Source organism: Macaca nemestrina, chromosome 5, assembly GCF_043159975.1.
Source record: "Macaca nemestrina isolate mMacNem1 chromosome 5, mMacNem.hap1, whole genome shotgun sequence".
NCBI classification, from domain to species: Eukaryota; Metazoa; Chordata; class Mammalia; order Primates; family Cercopithecidae; genus Macaca; species Macaca nemestrina.
The window spans coordinates 141,115,395-141,136,542 of record NC_092129.1 but is presented as its reverse complement, the minus strand read 5'-3'; the positions used below and the strand labels follow the sequence as shown (position 1 = coordinate 141,136,542).

General features: G+C 51.7%; 1 protein-coding gene across 5 annotated transcripts in view; it reads left to right on the top strand.

The window, feature by feature from the left end:
- The window catches only part of LOC105489623 (forkhead box P4), a 54,070-nt gene that overhangs the window by 12,551 nt on the left and 20,371 nt on the right, over window positions 1–21,148 (top strand). For 4 of the 5 annotated variants that reach the window (XM_011754591.2, XM_011754594.2, XM_011754590.2 and 1 more), the window contains exons 2-3: window positions 6,773–6,992; window positions 18,961–19,056. In XM_011754591.2, the coding sequence (XP_011752893.1) occupies window positions 6,789–6,992; window positions 18,961–19,056 (300 nt within the window). In that variant the 5' untranslated portion in view covers window positions 6,773–6,788. Of the gene's footprint in view, window positions 1–6,772; window positions 6,993–18,960; window positions 19,057–19,789; window positions 19,920–21,148 lie in introns of those variants that run through there. The other variant, XM_011754595.3, reaches the window with a different exon arrangement.

The window sequence follows — 21,148 nt, the reverse complement described above, 5'->3', positions numbered from 1 at the left end:
GTCTTTTTATATAATCTAGAAATGTATGTATTTCAAAGACTTTTAGTTCTGGAAAACTCTGAAACTGATGACCCTTCTTTTGTAAAATAAAGGCCTTTGCATATGTTTGCCCTGCATTCATTGTATACTTTGCTTGGCCAATACCTACTCAGCCTTCATATCTAAGCATAAATGCCCTTTCCTGGGAAAAGGAGACTTTCCCTGCCCCTCTCCGCTGATGTTAGATCCCCATTTATTTCCTGTACCCACACTTGACAGAATGTATCTGACTTAGTAGGCTTCTCCATTTACTTATGTGTTTAGTTAACATTTGTACCCTCTTCATGGGAACATAAGCTCCACAAGAGCAAGGCCTGTGTCCTGCTCTGCTGAAGTCTGCATACACAGAACCTGGCACACTGTAGGTATTTAAATATTGGTCGTACCAATGAATGGATGAAGGGTCGTTGCTGGTGAAACATGCTCCTGGCCAACCACTGGAGGAGAGAGAAGCATGACTTTGTTCATGGCTAAAGCCCCACTGGTTTTTAGGAAACTTGTTTTGAGGAAAAACAAGTGCCAGCTTTATCTAGAAAAAAAGAGAAGGGGTTAGGACCTCCGGCATTACCAGTTGCCCTTGCTGAGTCCTTTACCTACAGCTCTCAGAGCATCTAAAGACACTGCTGCACTGCCTCGTTCAGTAGGGCCCACATTTCACTTTCCTTCAGGTAGATCCCCAGTGCTTCACTTAATGGGGCCCTAAATGCATGTTGAATGATTGAATGGCTTTTGCAGATATATCATCTAGTTTTGCCCATCAGGAAACTCAGAACTAAAGTTAGTATTCATCATTGGAGCCCCATTGCCTGGGACAACCACCATCAGCATCACCTGGGAACTTCTTAGAAATACAGATTCCCAGGCCCACTCCAGACCTACTGGGTTAGAAACTTCTACTGGGGCCCAGTAACCTGTGTTTTAACAAGCTCTCCAAGGTGATTCTGATGCACTCAGGTCTGCAACCCCTGATTTAATGTTGTGGTCCATCATTCTCACCTTCTACTCCGTGCTATTGTATTTTAAGAAATCTTACCTCTTACTGCAGTCTGCTTCCTAATCTTTGTTGGAATTATAAATTATAAAATAGATGGTTACATCTAGTCCAGTTCTCCCCATTATACAGAGGAGAAAAGAGGAGAATCAACTTGCTCCAAGTCACTCAGTAGGCCAGGTGCGGCGGCTCAGGCCTGTAATCCCAGCACTTTGGGAGACTGAGGAGGGAGGATCACTTGAGCCCAGGAGTTGGAGACCAGCCTGGGCAACAAAGTGAGACTCCCCCCTCCCCCTTAAAAACACAAGTCACTCAGTAGTAAATTGGTGTTAGAGCTGGGGCTAGACACCAACTTCCAGGGTCAGGCTGTCAGCTGGTTCGCGTCCTGCTATCTCCAAGACTAGATTATAGGTTTCCGGAGAACTGGAAACAATACCTTATTTAAATTCCAACTGCCACCATTGCTCTGGGTACGGGCCACCTGTGGTCATTCCCCATCCGTGTATCCCTTAAGAACTGAGGCCGCATCTCCACTCCAGCTGCGCGTGCACGTGTGCTCCCGGCAGGACGCGCGCCCAGGAGCGCGCTGGGGGCTGCCCCGCCCCTCTCTCCCTCCCCCGCGGGTAAACTCCGGGCATCCATCAGTCTGTTAATTGCACTAATTAGAGATCGCAGAGGTGTTAATTGGAAAACCCTGGTATTGTGCCTGTTTGGGGAAGAAAACGTCAATAAAAATTAATTGATGAGTTGGCAGGGCGGGCGGCGCGGGTTCGCGGCGAGGCGCAGGGTGTCATGGCAAATGTTACGGCTCAGATTAAGCGATTGTTAATTAAAAAGCGACGGTAATTAATACTCGCTATGCCATATGGGCCCGCGAAAAGGCACAAAAGGTTTCTCCGCATGTGGGGCTCCCCGTCCCTTTTCTCCTTCCCCAAAAGCACCCCAGCCCATGGGTCCCCCCTTTGGCCCCAAGGTAGGTGGAACTCATCACTTCCGGCCAGGGAGGGGACGGGGCCGTCTCCGGCGAGTTCCAAGGGCGTCCCTTGTTGCGCACTCACCCGCCCAGGTTCTTTGATGAGCCAGGAGCCTCGGGGGAAGTGGGAGCCCCCAGCGGCCCGCAGACTCCCCCAGAGCGGAAGAGGCAGCGGCGGCTTTGACCTAGCTTCCTTCCGATGGCATCTGCAGGAGCCTCCAGGCCTGACACAGGCTCCGAGGTGCCCTGGCTCCCCCACGGGGAACGCTGCGAGTTGGGCGACTAGGTCCTGCCTAAGTGCAGGACCTGAGCCTCAGACAAATCCTGGACCTGCCAAGATAACTCGGCCTCCAGTGCTATCTCCGTTTGCCCCCGACATGTGGTAGGAGAGGGGTATGGGAAGTCTGGGGTGGGGGATAAGAGCCCAGTATTAGCGAACCTTAGACCCCTGGCCAACCCCTACCTTATTGTATGGAGGCAGAAAGAGCACCCCAGTGACTTGCCCAAGGTCACACAGCTGAGCCTAGAAACCAGATGGTCTAATTCTCAGAGTCTCTGCCTTTCTGTTCGGCAGGTGTTCAGCTGCTCCTTGCTGAGGACCTTGGTGGCTGGGGGAGGAGCATGGATTGGGAGGATAGGGGTGTGTGGAGAAGAAAGGAGGACCTCTTGGAGCTTGCTCCTTGGTACCAGAGGAAGCAGCTCAGGTCTACACTGGGTGGAGTCCACTGTGAAAGGGACCGGGCTCTGACTCCAGCAGACCGTCAGTGCCTCCAGTATTCACTGAAATACTATGTTTTCATGTCCATATGCCAGGCTGAGAGTGAGAAGAGACCTTCAAGACCACCTGTTCATATAGAGATGGGAAATAGAGGCTCAGAGAAAGGGGAAGGCAGAGGAATCTCCGTGGTGTGTGGCTGAGCCCAGGTCCCTGCCTGTTCCCCTAGCCAGGGCTCAGGCTCCTGTGGACACTGACTTCTTCTCCACACCCCACACCCTTGTAGTTACAGGGGACTGATAATCAAGGCCTCCCTCCATCACCTTACCCCATCCTGTCTCTAGCTGACTGGGTCCCAGGCACCCAGAGCCTGCTCGCCCACAGTGCAGGGAGCACCCTGGTGCTATCATGGCACCCTGTGGAGAGATGGGCAGGAGACATGCGGCTGCTGGTGTGCTCATCCTTGGAGGGCAGTTATCTCAGGGCAGAGGTGAGAATTCGGAAAGCACCTGGGTGTGCCTGTCTTGCAGGTTTCGGGGGTATGTTGGTAGGTGGGCGGGAGCATGGAAAGAGGCGTATGGGTGTGTGTCAGTGGGGTAAAGACCCTGGAGGGGACAGAGCATGCCACATGGGAATTAATGCCATTCATACACCCTGCGGAAATGACTTTTCAAATGCATATAATCTCAAGCATGCAAATGAGAGGCTTGCTTCACCCTGTTTAATATGAATGATCAGCCCCTGAATAGCTATTATTATACACCACATTGCAGCAATTATGTTGTTCACTGGGTGTCGCTCTATACTCCCCCCCATAAGAAGAAAAGAAAGAAGTACCTCTGTCTGCAACCTCCTCCTTCCTTTTTTCTCTTTTTCCAAACTTACTGTCTGATCTGCAACTTTATGGTATTCCTTGAGCGTTGAAAGGGGGCCACTCTCCCTAACCCCAGGGAAGTAACTGCCAGATTCTCTTTCCTTTCTCCTTTGCATGCATACACACCCCTGAGGCTCTGGTCTTTGTCCCCTGGGGCCCAGGAGTTCTCAGATCTCAGAGAAGCTAGACTTGGAATCAGAGCGGGCAGCTGCTTTCCACCACCAGCAGAGCCAGGGTTGGGGGAGAGGCCCCCCTCCCTGCTGTCTCCCCATCCCCCTCATGTAACTGAGGCCCAGGCCCAAGTGGGGGAAGGTGCTGCTGGCTGGGTGATTTCAGGGGAGGATGATGGAGCCCTGTGCTGTGGCAAGTGGAGGATGGTGCCCACCCCATCCATCATTTCACCGCCACTAGCCCTCAGGCTGACATGGCCATTAAGGCCTGAGACCGAGTGCTCAATCTCTTCCGAACCATCACTCCCATCCTGCCCTTACTCCAGCCCAGCTCCTCTCAGAACTTAGGAGTGGAGCAGCAGCTGGGTTGGGGGAATAGCAAGCCCTTGGAAACATACAGAGAAATTCACAAATATAGGGCACCCGGGAGGCCACTCAGGCTCACTGGGACAGTGACACCCAGAGTCACGGATGAAGAGGGGCCACAGGAACAGGGATGTGGCTTCTGTGGACCCCTTGCAGTTCTCTGTCTCCTCCCCACTCTGCATCCAGCCAGGATGAAAGCTGAGCAAATGGCTTGGTAGCGTGAGGGAGAAGAGTTCTTCTGGAGTGAAAGGAGAGAATTTGGGAGTGGGAGGAAATGCTTTGGGGAGCTGCTGCCTTGGGGGAAGGAACTAGAGAAATCACAGTCCAGTCTCTTTCTGCAGTTTCTCATTGTTACCTACAAGGCCCTCATCTGTCAGTTGAGTCAGGGAGACCAGTGGTTATAGGGTCTGCCTAGGCCAAAAGAGATCAAATCAGGAGGAAAGAAACTGGCTGGCTTCCATGGGCCTTGCTAAATGCTCATGTGGCTTCTATCCCTTGATGATCTCTGTGCAATCTGGACCAAGTCCTTGACCTCTTTGGGTCTCAATGTCCTCACCCTTACAATTAGGGTGGGTGGAGAAGGCACTGATCAATATTGGGGGTGCTGTCAGGTGCTGTGTGCATGTTTTATTTGCCCCTCAAAAGACTTGGAGGTCGGGATGAAATATACTTGGCTCTCTTTATCCGCAGGTTCCACATCTGTGGATTCAATCCACCACAGATGGAAAATACTATGCAGTATTTGCAGTATGCAGGACCCACAGATAGGGAGGGCCAATTTTTGTATCCACAGGTCCTGCAGGACAAACTGGGAGGCTTGAGCATCTGGAGATTATGGTGTCCACAGGGATCCTGGAACCAATCTCCCATAGGTGCCAAGAAACATTGTCCTACCACAGACAAGGAATCTGAGGGCTGGGGAGTTTAAGATGGATCAAAAATCAGTAGTAGATACCAACCATGGTCTGACCTGTTTGACTGAAATCCATGTTCTTCTCAAGGGACTGTGACTTGGAGGTAGTTGGGGAGCCCCCAGAATTTGAGAACAGCTTTTCATACTAAAGGTATTGGAACCTTGTCAGGTGCAGTGATTCATGCCTATAATCCCAGCACTTTCAGAGGCCGAGGCAGGTAGATCAGTTGAGGCCAGGAATTCGGGACCAGCCTGGCCAACATCTCTACTAAAATTAGTCAGGCATGGTGTTGCATGCCTACTATAGTCCCAGCCACTCAGGAGGCTGAGGCAGGACAATTGCTTGAACCCGGGAGGCGGAGGTTGCAGGGAGCCGAGATTGTGCCACTACACTCCAGCCTGGGTGACAGAGTGAGACTGTGTCTCAAAAAGATAAAATGAATACATTAATTAATTAAATTAAATTTAAAAAGCTGTTGTAACCTCTGTGAGTTATAAAAAGCAGCTCAGGCCTCCTCCTCCTCCTCCTCACTGCCCTGGCCATCCCAAACACCTACCATCTCTTTCTCGGAGGATGTTTCAGCCACTCCTTGAGAGGCATTTCTGGGGTCAGGGGATCCAGACCTTGACTCTTTGTCTTGGGTACGTAACCTAACTCTCTGGACCTTCAGTTTTTCCATCTGTAAAACTGGCGTGATAACTCTCTCCCACAGTTCTCAGGAGGAGAAATCATGGTTCCTATGGAGAGTGAGTTAACCTTACTGAGTGTCTACTTTTGACCAGGTGCTAGGCTGAGGGCTTTAAAATGGAAGATGGAAAGTGGAACCAGGTCTTCCTTCATTGCACACCTCCATGCCCAAGACCAGTGTCTGGCTCCCAGTAGGTGCTGGGCAAGTGGCAGCCTTTTTTATAAAAGAATAATTGTTGCTTTGGACCTTCTGTGGCCTGGGATGGGAGCAAACACAAAGTCCATTTCACGTGGGGGTAGGAAGGCAGTAATCTAGTGGGTTCCTAGTGAATAACTTTTGATTTTGCTTTGTTGGTGTAGGTTTAAGACCCAGACGGGGGCTGGGCGCTGTGGCTTATGCCTATAATCTCAGCATTTTGGGAGGCTGAGGCAGGCAGATCACCTGAGGTCAGGAGTTTGAGAACAGCCTAGCCAACATGGTGAAACCCCTTCTCTACTAAAAATACACACACAAAAATTTAGCTGGGCGTGGTGGCAGTCACCTGTAATCTCAGCTACTCAGGAGGCTGAGGTAGAAGAATCACTCAAACTCGAGAGGAGGAGGCTGCAGTGAGCCAAGATCGCACCACTATGCTCCAGCCTGGGCGACTGAGCAAGACTCCGTCTCAAAAAAAAAAAAAAAAAAAAAAAAAAGAGCCCTTCTTCATGTCATTATTATAAACAGTGCAAAACCTCAACTGGGACAAAAAATCCCCACCCAGAGGGGCAGTGCAAGGGCTTTATCTCCTCCCTTCCCCACCCCAGCACGAGGTCTCCTAGAAGTCAAGAACACATGGTGGGGGATGTGGAGCCGCCCCTCACCTGGGGGGACTTCCAGAGGGGCCACACTCCATCAGGCATCCCAGGAGCAGCCTCTGGGAAGTTGAGAAGGAGTAGATGCCCAACTGCTCCTGTGGCGATGGTTGTGTTTTTGGGGGTCAGCAGTCACTGCCCTTTCAGCCTTCAGCCTCAGCCTCTCCCCTGGGTCTCTCTTCCTCCTCCAGGTACCACTAGAGCGACATGATGGTGGAATCTGCCTCGGAGACAATCAGGTCGGCTCCATCCGGTCAGAATGGTGTGGGCAGCCTCTCTGGGCAAACCGATGGCAGCAGTGGTGGGGCCACAGGGACAACTGCAAGTGGCACGGGCAGGGACATGACCACAGGTGCAGACAGCAATGGTGAGATGAGCCCCGCGGAGCTGCTGCACTTTCAGCAGCAACAGGTAGGAGCTGGTGCGCCTTGGGGTATCTGGGAGTGGGAGAGGGGGCGCTAGGCCGCATTCCACTTCATCCTGGCTGCTGGAGCACCACTCCCTGCCAGGCAGCATCGTTTTACCGTTCTTAAGACAGTCCAGCTTCCAAGGACTCCCTGTCCACCCACCCATTCTGGTGGCCACCTTGAGCCTGGGCTACCACAACGTTTTCAAGAGAGAGAAGTGGGACTCAGAGGTCTGAGATCATGAAGCTTGAAACTGTCCCAGAAATGCCAATAAGAAGAGACAGACACACACCTGGGCAGCAGGCTTGAGATTGGCATGTTGGATTGGTGGGCACTCCACTTTTCACCTGCACACTGGCTAGGAAACTAGCTAAATGAACAGGGTTAAGAGGTTGCTATGCACACGGGGATCTTCACATTATTTCTGTTGCAAAAGATTATCTGCCTGAGTCAGCCTGGGCCTCCATTTCAAGCAGTGAAGAGAGGCCCAGGCAGCTGGGTAAAGGCCAAGAGAGGTAGGCAAAGACAGGCCTCCATTTTTAGGGCTCAAACTGGGAACCTCTTTCTGTGTCTTCTATTTCCTCTTCCACCCCGAAGTGCAGAGTTCAGGAGTTTAAAACCAACCTCTCTGAGGATCTAGAGACACTAGAATGGGTCTAGATCTGGTTGGGTGATGACAGAGCAGGGGCCTCATGTCCTGGTCCCACCTGGGGAAAAAAGGAGAGTCATGCTCAACAAGTTGAGGAGAACCTGCCCAGCCAGCCCTGGCCTTGGGATTCTCTTTCTCTGATTTGACTCTGCTCCTGGAATCACTGCTGGTGGTGCTGGCCCTTGGGATGTGGGGGTCTGCTAGGAACAGGGAGAAGCAGGGCTCTGCGTGTACCTCCCGCTCAGTACCCCACTACTGCCTCATGCATGCACACATGTATGTACCACAATGCCCTCATGTGCGCCTCCATGGCCCTGCCGTCTCTCCCAAGTTCACCCTGGGACTCTGTCCTCCTTTTCCCACAGCCCAACTTCATTGTCCCTAAGGGGCCTTTTCCCATCATATTCGTTGGAGCCAGAAGTCAGACTGGAGGCAACACCATCAGAAGCCTGACTCCCCTGCATGGAGCTGGTCAGCCAGCGCTAAAGCAGGAATTGAAGAAACTTGATTTAAGTCCCAGCCAGCCCCTTAACCAGTGGCATGACCTTGACCAAGTCATGAGCCTACCTGAGCCCTGGCCTCCTTGGCACCTAAAGTACAGAGTTGTTGGGATCAGATGCAATTTGGGTGTGCAGCACGTGCAGCTCACTTGTTGATGTGGATGTGAACAGAACAGAGGACTTCAAAAATCACTTTCTCTTGCCAGCAGTGGAGGCTAGAGCAGGGAAGGGCCTGACTCCCTTCCCCAGGGAGATAGTCTTCAGGCGTTCGCTGGCATCTCCCAAGCCTTCCTAAGCAGGTTCCCTGGGGAAGAGACCCACAGAGTCTGTGCCGTCTGCTGGAGACAGAAGGTTAAAGGGCAAAATCCTACCCCTTACCAACATAATAGCAAAACACACCCCACCAGAAATCTCCAACACCACCCATTTTGTATGGCCAGCTCTTCCCTCTCTGTGACTGTGCAGACAGAGTTATGAAAAATTTTAAATGCGGTAGGGGTTGGGGAGTGCTGAAACTGGAAAGTTTCTTTTAAAAAATTACTGAAAGTGAAGAGCGAACACAGTTCTCTGGATAACTGGGGAAATGTTTGGGGTGGGGAAAGACAGAACTGTCTGTACTGATCAGGTTTCTTGGTTCTGCGTTGCACATGAGCCATGTTTTCCCATCTATATTCCACGTTCCAGTTATTCCTGTTTGTTTTGGGGAATATCCCACAGTCCTGGAAAATCCTATATCTGTTTCACAAATAAACTGGGGTGGGGAGTTGGAGGCAGGCAGAGGGCTGTTTTATCCATTTGGGCTCACTATGGGCAGAGCGCCCAGGGCCAGGGAACATATTTGAGACTTAAAAAAGGTTTTCTTGGCTCCAAACTATGAAAAGAACCTTACAAAATTAAAATTATAAGATTTTCAATTAAAATGAAATAGTCCATGGGCTATTCCTCTACCCTGAACGTGTGAACGAGGCTTTTGGGGGAGTTTCAAGGGTAACATTTTCTGGTCCCCAACAACAAATGTTCGTAATTGGAGAATAAACAAGTTTGGGAAAGACAGCTTGGCCCTTTGGGTTCCTGCTCCTTCTCAACCCACCCTGAAAGGACTTAGAGGACAAACCAATGCCTTTCGTCTCTTTGGTGCTTTGGGGCCTTCACGTATGCTGTGTCGTCTCACCATCCCTGCAAGGTGGATATTATTATTCCCATTGCACAGATGAGAGCCAGAGGTAGGCACTGACGTGTCAAGATGGCACAATAAAGGCTGCGTAGACCTCACTCTCCCAGTTCCTAGTTCAGGGCTCAGCACACCTGCCCCTTTGCTGGTTCTCCATCACACAGTCGCCGTGGGAAATGGAGGCAGCGAGGCCTTGAGCATAGTGGGTGCTAAGGAAATGTCTGTTGATGAGTAAATGAGAGCATTTCATTTCCAACCTGAAAGGGTTCTGTGATAGAGAAGCAATGCTGCCCACTGGTCCTAAGTAGCCACTCTAGCGCCATCTGCAAACTTGATAGGAAGTGGGGTGGGAGAGGGTCTGTGGGCCACACGCTGATCCCATTCTCCTCGTACCCTCCGTGGCTCTCCAAGCCCCTCTGTCTTTGTCTGTCTGTCTGTTGGTCCTTGTCCCTCTGCTCTCAGTAAATAAGCCCTGGAAATGCAATCCTGGCCTTTGGGAGTAATGAGTTGACAGAGAGGAGAGAGATAAACGGGGCGAGTCAGAAGTCAGGCCTCTGACAGGACTTTAGGCTGAAACAAACAGTGCTGAAGAGGGTGGCCACGTCACTTTGGAACAAGAGCAGGCGCTTGTTTCCATGCAACGAGCAGGCTGGGAGCTTGTTTAAACAGAGGCTGGGGGGTAACCAGGCCAGGTCTGACTAGAGGGAGAGGGTCCTTAGCTGGCTGCCCCATTTCAGCCCTTGAGGCCCCAGCTTTCACCTCCCTCATCTCAGCCCGGTCATTGGTGAGTGACAGAGCCATACCACCTCCACGCTGTCCTTGGAGCTTTCACCAAGTCTGCAGTCTTATGCCCTGTGAGGACTCTGTCTACCCTGAGGAGAAGGTGCAGGAAGTACAGTAGGCTCTGGAGCAGTCAGTCAAGCTGCAAACACACCTTCAGCCTTATTTTGCACTGGGCACCATGCTGCTCTTAAAGAATACCCTAGACTGTGGACACACCCGCGGCCCATCCGTCCCTTCCCTCACCAAGGCAAACGCTTCTACCACAGTGCCCCTCCCTGCATTTTTACCCTATGGGGTGGCTCTTTTCTTTGAAAGTTGCCCTTGTGTTTTATCCTAATCTGATTTCATTTGTATGAAAATGTTCCCAGTGTGGGGGTTTTCTCAGGCACCCCACAAATACCCTTAGGACACTCTCTGATAGGGGCCATGGAGCCTAGGAGAAGTGTGTGCCAGATTTTGGGAGGGGAGGTCTTGGGGGCTGGTCTGGGTGCGCTGGCCAAGTTGGGGCCAGGAGGGCCAAGCTGGTGGGGTGGGGGCAGGCAGAGCCACTGGCGGCAGTGCTGAGGCCATGCCGAAAGGCGTCCTAGGCCTCTGGAGCGCGCACTCCCATTGTCCATGGGTTGTGGGGGTGACAGGTCAGCAAGGGTCACGGGAGGGTTGCCTAGAGTCTGGGAACTCCCACCGCAGTTGCCATGGCAACTGGGCCAAATCCCACCCCGTTCACATCCTGTGAGGAGATTCAAAAGGGTTGGGGGGTTCTGCACATTAATGGGCTTTTAACTCACCCCCCTTCAAAGAAAGGGGGGGATGTCAGGCAGTTGGGGGAAGGGAGAAGAAGAATGGGAGAGGCTTTTCTTTCCTTTTCCTCCCCCATCTGGCCCTCCTCTGCCCAAGCTACTTAGAGGGATGACAGCGGGGGAAGGGGAGGATTCAGAGGGTGAATTTACCCCCCACTCCCCCGACACACACACACACACACACACACACACACACACACACACACACACACACACACACACAGAGTCAACAGTTGTCTTTCGTCTGCAGGTCCGGGGCCCATTTCTCTTCAGGACTGCTGCCTGTGTGCCCCAGATTCTACTGTTTCCTGTCTGGTCCCAGACCTTCTGCATTCTCCTTTTTCTTCTGGAGAATGAGCCCCTCCCGTGGAGGAGCCATGGCATGGAAGGAGAGTTGGGGCCTGCACTCACCAGGGGGGAGGCTTAGGGACATCACACCAGTTCATACCAGCTGCTGGGGAACACTCAGAAACTGCCCTTTTCTCCTTGGCCTGGACACAGTGAGAGGAGGGCAGGTGGGAGGTGGGAGGAGCCGGGCCAGGAGAGGGCCTTAACCATCCCCCTTGTTGTACCCCTCCCAGGTCCTTGAGAGCCAAAGACCGCCCTGTTTCCTATGTTGGAAAATTCCCCTAGGAGGGAGTAGTGCTAGGGCAGAAGGCGGGACTGGATCCTGGAGGAGGGATCTGCAGACCCTTGCTTTCTTGGGACTAAAAGGAGCCAGCCCACTCTACCAGCAGGAGAGCCCCCAGCTTCCCTCCTAATATGGAATTCTGAAATCCCTCTTCTTCCCTCCCTCACCTCCCCTTCATGGCAGAATTCTTGTCCCTGCTGATTAGAACTGGGGATACAGAGGAGAATTTGGGGAAGGGAGGTAAATGTTCCTTCTGAGAAGGGATTTATCTTGAGGATTGAAGTGGAGAAGGCTGCATCCTAGGGTCACTTCATCAGGGCAGAACTTGGCCTGGAACCCTCAGTCGGAGAGCTGGCTTTTCCCCTGGGGTAGCACCTTTATTCTGAGAAGGCCCACTAGGAATCTCAGGATGAGAACTGCATCCCCCCTCACTATTGCCCCCATTCCAACCCTACATTGCAGAAGTGGCTAGAGTGAAGTGGCTCAGAACCCAGACCTCAGCACAGACCCATTTCCAGAGAACTCCACAGATACTGGTGGGAGGGATGTATGTCTGGTAGCCATCTCCAAATGCCACCAAGAATGGGGAAGGTGATCACGGGAACTTCTGCATCACCGCCACTTGGCCACCCACCACCACCTTGGTGATTTCACCTCCTTGCTGGAGGTCAGAGGGTTCCTTCCAGGCACTGAGGACTCTGGCCGTCCTTCTCATGACACCCTGCAGAGCTGGTTTTGGCTACAGGAGCTGGATGAGCCCTGGGCTGCATCATCGCTAGAAGCAGGCAAAGGCCGGGCACTGCTGGTGCGAAGCCTGCCTGAGTTTGAGAGCAGTGGTGCAGGGAATGAAGAGAATGAAGGAGCCCTTTGAAGGATCGCAGTTCCTCATTCACGCTGTTGAGTTCAGCTGTAAATTCTCATCTCTCTGAGGCCAGAGACTAGTTCGCTGTAGAGAGGAGGCATTTTCAAGGCACTTGGTGGGGAAGGGGTCTTGAAACCAGGGCTGTATGCCCAGGATGTGAGTTGTCTCCCACCCATGTGGGCCTGTCTGTGTCTGTGCATTGCTGGTTTTCATTTTAATGGTTCTAATTTGAGAATGTGCCGATGTCATTTTTACGAGGTTGGTGTAAAAAAAATTTACAGCCTTTTCCAAAAAGCTTTTTTTTTTTCCCAAGGGAAAAAGGTGCGGAATAACTTCGGGGGTTTTATGGTCTCCTCTCCCCACCTTCCTTGTCCCCCTTCTCTGTGTAATTTCATTTTTATGTCTCTTTGCTGGAGGTTACAAAGCCTGGCTGGTCAAGAACTTTCCTCCCCCCAGGTCAGTTCCTTCAGTGGTCAGGGCCACTAATCTCTAACTCCTCCTCCTTGTACCCCTTTCTTCCATCCTCTGGTCCCTGAGGAGTTGCATTTTGAGGGGTAGATGAAGAGGTATCCCTTCTTTACTTTGAACCAGTGAGTACTTACTGGCATCCATTGTTTACCAGCAGTAAGTATCTACCCTGAAAGACAATATCACTTCGTACTCAAAATCCTTCAGCGATTTTTCAAGTATAGAATGAAATAAAAAATCATTGTCCCTGTGTAATCTGGCCCCTGCACACCTCTGGGACTTCTTCTCTTGGCCACACTGGCTTTTCAATTCATAATGCACTCAGCTTTTCCCACGGCAGGGCCCTTGCACCATCTGTTCCCTCCACCTCAGATACTCTCCCTTGGAAGAGTGCCTCCTCCTAATGCTGTGTCTCCTCAGAGAGGCCTTCCCTGGCCACACACCCTAGAGCCAGCCAGCCAGCCAGCCAGCCAGCCAGCCAGCCAGCCAGGGTTTGCAGGACACTCACCACCAGCTCAGAGTTTGCATGTCTGTCTGTGTAGTGTCTGTCTCCGCCCATTAGAATGTGAGCCCCGTTAAAGCAAAGACGCTGAGTCCCCAGTACTGAGGACACTGTGAGTGCCCTGCAGGGCTTGATAACCACTCATTAAATTGTTGCTAAATTAATAGTCATGCTGTGGCTCTGGAGGTAAAGGTAGTAGGCTTTCCTAGGGATGCTTTTCTGGCTTGGAATGGGGTGAGGTGGGCCAGCACCCTCAAATACCCTTCTAGTCCATTCTTTTCCTGAATCCAGCCAGTTTCCAGTGAAAATTAATTATGGAGACAATTTAGATAAGACTGAATCCCAGTTTTGCCAAAACCAGCCAGAGGCAGACAAAGGAAGTTTGGAGTTTGTTTTGGCTGCCCCTCACCACAATCCAAATTAAACCAGAATTTGCTAGTACCTCTTCCGTCCTGCCCTGCCAGCGCTTGGTGTCTCTTCCCTGTGCAGAGCCCAGTTTCAGGTCTGGTACATTCAGGTTCTGCTTTTGCCACTGTGTCCCGTTGGACAAATCATTGCCCATCTCTGGATCTCTATTTCTCCATCTATCAGTGAACTAGAAAATACCTATTTTTGACCCACTAAATTGATATTATGACCCACTGCTGGGCCATGAGCAGCAATTTGAAAAATACTGGACTAGATACCCTCTAATACTTGCAGTTCTCCAGGGCTGTGGCCCATGCTCTTCAACTGCTCATTGTCAACAGTCCTTCAAGCTCGTCTCCCTGATTATCACTTCCCTGCCCTCCCGCGCACACACAGAATAAGGCTGGCACCCCAACACAGATCTAGGATCCTCCAGCCTGCTGAAAGGACTGGTGAATAGCCCCACACCTGGCTTCCTGAGAGAGAATGACCCCTTTCCCACCCCTCCCACCAACCCCAAATTCCCAGAACCAGAAATGGGAGTGTGGTCCCAAGAGAGAGACCCCACAGCACCAAGACTTGTTTTTCTATTCATAGCAGCTCCCTGTTGCCCTCAAAGCTACAGCTTCATTCTCCACCATCCCAGCCGCCCTCCCCGGATGCCATCCGTTATAAGCCATTTGTTCCTAATTGCGGAGATCCTGCTAATGACTTCTGAATGGGGGATGGGGGGAGGAGAGTTCAGCTTCATTAGCGAGACTGAGTTCTTAAGCTTGAGGGGGGATGGGGGCTGGGCTAGAAGAGGGTTTGGTTAGCAAGGCCTTCCGGGTGGCACCAGGCAAATGACCAGGAGCTGCTGGTGAAAGATCAATCATAATAGTGTTCGTCCAGGACCTACTGGATGCCTGACAGTGTGCTGAGTACTCCATGTACACAGTCCCACGTGTTCTTCCCAGGAACTCCATGAAGAAAGTATGGGGTTGTTCCAGTTTTGCAGAAGAAGAAATGGAGGCCCAAAGAGATGGCGACTTGCCGAAGGTTACCCAGTATATGGTGGACCCAGAACTTGGATCCAGATCTCTCTTGAAGTCCATGCATGAATGGACAGTATGCCTCCCTTAGAGGGAAACTGGACATCATCCCCAAACCACAGAGCTGAGCATTTGGTTTTCAGTCCCAGGGGTAGAAGGAGGAAAAATATGAGGTTTGAGAGGCCAGATAGCTCCCAGTTTTCCACTCTGCCTAAGCCCCCTCTTCCTTCCTCCCCTAGGTTTTCCATAATGGCTTCTTCCTGGTGTGGGTATCTGAACACCTTTCTCACCCAGGGCTGTGTTTGGATATCTCTTGTCCGTAGGGAAGGGAAACTGAGCCCACTTTTCCCCTGGAGTTTCCTTTCTTGGTCTTCTTCCTCTACCTCCACCATCTTCACTTCCCCTTCTCACTGGAGGGCTAAACACATGCAGATTAGGGAGAAGGCAGATTTGAAGGCCTCACTGGACTGTGCATGGGATCATGGAGACCCCTCAGTGGGGTGAACCCTGAGCAGTCAGAGGTGTTTGGACTCTCCCACTTCCTAGCTGTGGAACCTCAGGCCTCAGTTTCCTTGTCGGTAAAATAGGGACATCAGTACCTGCTCTACCTAGCTCAGTGTTGTGAAGCTTCAGTTAAATGTTTGAAAAAGTGCTTTGGAAACTGCAAGGCAAATGCTAGCTGCTAAGCTTAGTGTCAGCCTGTGCCAGCCTCCCATATTCAGCCTAGACTAAAATGAATTTCGTGAGTGGGTATCGCATGTCTGCTCTGTGCTGGTGGTTGATGATGGGGGTTCACAGCTATATTTGACAACATCTGTGCTTTCAAGGAGGCCCCAGTCTGGTTGGCATATTCAAAGAAAGTGGGGCTGGGGATCTGCCAGAGTTAGAGTTAGGACCCATTATTTCCCACATCTCTCGGAGGTGGGCAGTCCAGTGGTCTCCAGGCCCCAGTGCCAGCAGGCAGTGTGAACACATCTGGTGCAGCAGCGTGGTAGATGTGACCCTCCTCGTTCGCTGTGTGAATTCGCCCTTCAGGTGGCGAGACTCCAGTTAGTGCTGCAGCCACCTCTGGGAAGCCTTCCCAGACTTCCCCAGGTAGAAGAAAGCCTTCTCTGAGCCCTGGCACCCACCCTCACTTCAGGCTAACTAGTTCCTAGTTCCTTATTCTTTTTTTTTTTTTTTTTTTTTTTTTGAGACGGAGTCTCGCTCTGTTGTCGCCCAGGCTGGAGTGCAGTGGTGCCATCTCGGCTCACTGCAAGCTCCACCTCCTGGTTCACGCCATTCTCCTGCCTCAGCCTCCTGAGTAGCTGGGACTACAGGCTCCCACCACCATGCCTACCTAATTTTTTGTATTTTTAGTAGGGATGGGGTTTCACCGTGTTAGCCAGGATTGTCTCAATCTCCTGACCTCATGATCTGTCCGCCTCAGCCTCCCAAAGTGCTGGGATTACAGGCATGAGCCACTGTGCCTGGCCTATCATTCTTTATATAAGAGGCTATCATCACAGAACCTGAGCTGTGAGCCCTGGGGGGCAGAGGCCATGTTCTCTTTCTCTGTATCCCCAGCCACTAGCCTGGTCCCTGGCACGAAGCAGGTACTTCATAGATGTGAGAGGAGTGGGTGAGTGAGGACCTACATATGAGAAGAAATGGTGGGAGGGAAGCCTTGACCAGACCTAAGGTCTTACCTGGCTCTCATCTGGCCTAAAGGGGAGAGCCCTGGCCTGGGCACGAAGAAGGAAAGGGGTTGTGGGTGGGGGTGTTGGGGGAGGAAGGGCCTGTCACAGGGAGGGAGAGGTCTCAGGAATGAGATTGCAAGGCCTTGCCATTTTTTTCCTGTAAATCATGTAATTTCATGCTCCAGGGGACCACAAAGTAAGAGAGTCAGTGGGGAGTGAATTCAACTCCCCTGGCCACCCCCCATCCCACCCCAGGAGACTGAGCAGGGCTCTGCCCCCAACTTCCCCCAGAAGCCCCTCCCCTGCTGCTCCCTCCTGTCCCCCAGGGATATGGAGTGCTTCATCTCCCCACCCCAGCCAGTGTCCCTTTTGGGTCTCCTGGGCTGGCCAGCCTCTCTGAGCCATCTTCTTCCCCTACCCTTGTCCCCTGGCCTCTGATCCCTGTACCCCCTCCACCCTACCCTACCTCCACCTTTGGAGGACGAAGAGCACTTGTCAGTAGACTGGAGGGGTTTGTAAAAGGTAGTAGAGGCAGGGGCTCCTTCCTGATGACCACCTGACTCCCTGCCCTTCCTCACCCACCCACCCCACCCTTCCTCCTCTTTCCACAGAGCCTTTTGACTTAGAAAGGTCAGATTTCTGCTTTCTGAAGTGAATCTAGAAGAGGAGAAACATCCTGTTTCCCTCTGGAAGCCCAGGGCACTTCTCTGGGTGTGACATCCGGGGAAGGAGGTGGCCTGTGAGGAGCACACCAATCTGAGCTCCAGGTTTGCTGCAGGACACCTTCCCGTCAATAGGCCAGTGCATATTTAGATGCCCTCCTAAGATAAACTAGATTTAAAGCCTCAGGAGGCTCGGCTGTTCGCACTGATGATAAACAGGCGGGAAGGTGGATGTGTGTATATGCTTGCTACACAGTGGTCACTCTCTTTGCTTGTTGAGCGATGGGTAGTGCAGCCATATCCCACCTTAAAAGGTTTGCCTTGAAGGTGCTTGTGGTGGGGTAGGAGAATAGGGGTCCATATGGCAAAAACAAGTGAATGTGTGGACAGATGTGAAAGCGAGCCACAAGCGGGCGCATTTCGTCTAATAAGTGCGCAGGGCACAAGGCTATGTTGGGGAGAGGCTGTAGGAGGTGAAGTGGAGAATTGTTGAGAGATTAATGAGAGTTGAAGGGAGTGAACACTTCCCGAATGCCGACTGGATGCCAAACATTGGTCCTTTAATCCCCCTAGTAATTTGGAGATGGGTAGTTTCCCAGTTTTGCAGATAAGGAGACTGAAGTGCAGAGAACTGGAATAACTTGCCCAAGGTCATAGCTGGCAGGCCGCACAGCTGGGATTCAAACCCAGGACTGCCTAAGGTTGAAGCCCTGTGTCAAGGGCTTGGATGCACCTGCACTGACTCCCAAAGGGGTCTTGAGCAATCTGGAAGCAGATAAGTTTTTGTGCTCCTGAAATGTGGATTCAGAACTTGCCTTCAAACCTCCCACTGAACCAGAGTGAGGACATAGAGGTCTTGATTGGCCTCATAGATAATTTCCTGGACCCTCCTGACCCCTCACTCCTACGACATGTCTCACTTTACCTCCCAGGCCACTACTACTCCTTGACTGTCACACTGACCCACTAGAGCGATTCCTCCAGCAATCTCCATATGCCTTTCACTCCTGTGACCCCTCTGGCTCAGTTCAGTCTAAGCCACTGTGGCCACCAAGCCCACAGCACCATGGTCCATGCATCTCTGCTGATAGTTCACCTTTCAGAACTTGATCTAATTCCTCCAGCACCATGCATGTTCAATCCTTGAACTCAGAAAGTCAGATAGTACTCAGACCTTGTGCCACTGACCCCAGGGCTCTTCCCTCATCCCCCCAAATGTGTGCTCTGGCTTCACAGTGAATACTACTTTTTTAGCCCCCAGACTGACCACCCAGTAAGGCAGTTGGCCTTGGAGCCAGGCTTCCTGGGCTCAAATCCTGGCTCTGATGCTGCCTAGCTGTGTGATCTTGGGTAAGTTACTTAATCTCCTAGAGACTCAGTTTCCTCATCTGCAAAATGGGGCAATAATCCTTACCTCACAGCCTTACAGAGGAAGATTAAATAAGCTCTTGCCTGTACAGTGCCTGACCCATAGTAGATGCTCAACAAATAGTACTGATTTACTAATGCCCTGAGTTCACCACCTTTATTTTCCTCTAGAGTCCCTTTTTGACCATGGGCCCTTCCATTTGCTGCCCCCGTTGGGTCCTAACAAAACTTCACTGGGTCCCAGGCTGAGTCTGTAGAGGCTTTGATCCCTGAACCCCTGACAGCTCTTCTCAGTGACTCCTACTGCCCTTATCCCAAGCCCTTATGGACCCATGACCCTGTGACCCCCAAGACCTTCCACCTTAACCTAAGCTCCTTCTCCTTACTGCCCCAAACACTCCCTAATCTCTGGATCCCACCTAGCCTCCCAGGCCATTGCTGACTCAGCCTCTGTCTTGCAGGCTCTCCAGGTGGCCCGGCAGTTCCTGCTGCAGCAGGCCTCAGGCCTGAGCTCCCCAGGGAACAATGACAGCAAACAGTCTGCCTCTGCTGTGCAGGTGAGGAGGAGAGCACCCTGCTGGCTCTGGGTTGGGCTGGAGAGTGGGCCTGGCACAGAGGGAGGGCAAGGACCCATTGGAGAACTGCTCTTGCCAGTTCCAACACCAAAAAGTGGGCAGCTTTTCAAAGGAAATACAGTCACTGCAGGGGTGGGGCAAAAAGACTTCCACTTTCTCTTGTCTCCACCTGATCAGCCAGACCTTCTGCTAGCTTAGCCTCTTTATCCCTGTCACTCAAAGTTTGTCTGCAGCTCTCCCTGTCTCTTTGTACCTCTCTCACTGTTTCTTCTCCCCTGCCTCTTCCCTTTAGGGTCTCTCTCGGTCACTTCTCATGTTTCTGCATCCCTGTGGGTCACTCCCTCTGTCCCTTTCTGTTCCTGTGTCTGGGTCTCGGCTCCTCCCAGGCGATCTCTGTTGCTGCAGTCACGTCACGAAGTTCCCCCTTCTCTTATCCTCCCCCCTTATCCCTCATCTACCAGCTATCTCGCAGTCTCTCCATGCTTCCTGTCTCTTGATGTCTCTCTGTCTCTTTTGTTTTCCTTTGCACAATCTGCCCTTTTTTCCCCTTCTCCCTTCCCCCCAGCTTGCCAGCCCATCTGGCTGGCTGTGGGAGGGGAGATCTGTGGGGGTGGGTGGGGGGTGGGGGAGCCAGGCCTTCTGTTTACCTTTTGTGTCACAAAGAACTTGGGAGAATTGCAGTCTGAGTCCGGGTTGGGTCACTACTCGGGCAGCCGCTCCCCTCCCCCTCTGCCCAGCAGCCGGGCACCCATGCTCCCCCCACCCCTCCCCCAGCAGAGGGAGGCTCAGAATTGGGGAAAGGATTAAGCCAGGCTTTGAAAGGAAGTTTATCTAAGGGAAGAAGGGTGAGCATGGTTGGTCCTGAGCTGGAGGTGCTCTAAATTCTGGGGCTGGGTGCTGAGGGAAGTGAGGAGGAGGGTGGGGTGGGTGCAGGGTGCTCAGAGAAGGACCCAGGATCAGGCTTTGTCCTGGGTGGAGATTTCCAGTGCTCTGACAAAGTCTGGATTTTATGTAAAACAAGTTTATGTTTGGAAAAAGTTCATGGTGCCCAACAGATGTGCAGCCTTAGCAGTAACGCTCTTTTAAAATTCTTGACCCTAAGGAGACAAGCCTCAAAGGGGAGGAGCTGGGCAAAGATCAGGGCGTGGCCTGGGGTGGAGGAGGGGAAGACACTATCTGGAAAGTCAATAAAGAGAGGAAGAGAAAGATCTCATCAGGTTGAGATCTAAAAGGTTCTTATACCCATGCTGGTCAGGATTGGGTCTCTTTAAATTAATGACCCCCACATACACTCCTAGGTTTTGAAGTGTTTCTCCAGCTTCCACTCTGAATCCTCCCTGCCCTGGGCCCAGCTTAGAACAGGAAGGAGTAGGCTGGGCAACAGCAAACATTCCCCCAAACCAGAAAGGGGCAGCTGACCCAGGGGCAAGAGGGAAGGAGCTTGATGGTAGTGGGAGGGACTGGGGTCAGACGTCCAGAAGGACTGCTCAGCTAGGGATTAAGGGTCACAGATCTGAAATGATTGAGAGATGAAGGAAGACTATGGAATCTTCCTTAGGAAACTCCCTCCCTCCAAAAGAAGAGAGGCCTAGAGGTTTCAGGGTCAGAGAGACAGATAAAATGATCTTTTTCTCAGGCCTTCTCTCTCCTTGTCTCATTACTTCCAAAAATTGATTGATTGATTGATTCATTCATTCATTCATTCAACAAATACTTACTGAGTACACCCCAAACTAACAACTGACATTTACAGAGTGTTTACCATGAAGTGTAGACACTAAGCACTTTACAGCTATCTCATTTATCCTCACAGTTCTATGGAAGAGGTGCTGTTCTAGCCCCATCTTGCAGATGAGGAAACTGAGGCCCAGAGAGGTTATGAAACTTGTCCAGAGTTATACAACGAATAAAGGACAGAGTGAGGCATTTGAACCCAATAGCTCCAGAACTCACTTTTTTTTTTTTTTTTGAGATGGAGTCTCACTCTTGTTGCCCAGGCTGGAGAGCAATGGCATGATTTCGGCTCACCGCAACCTCTGCTTCCCGGGTTCAAGCAGTTCTCCTGCGTCAACCT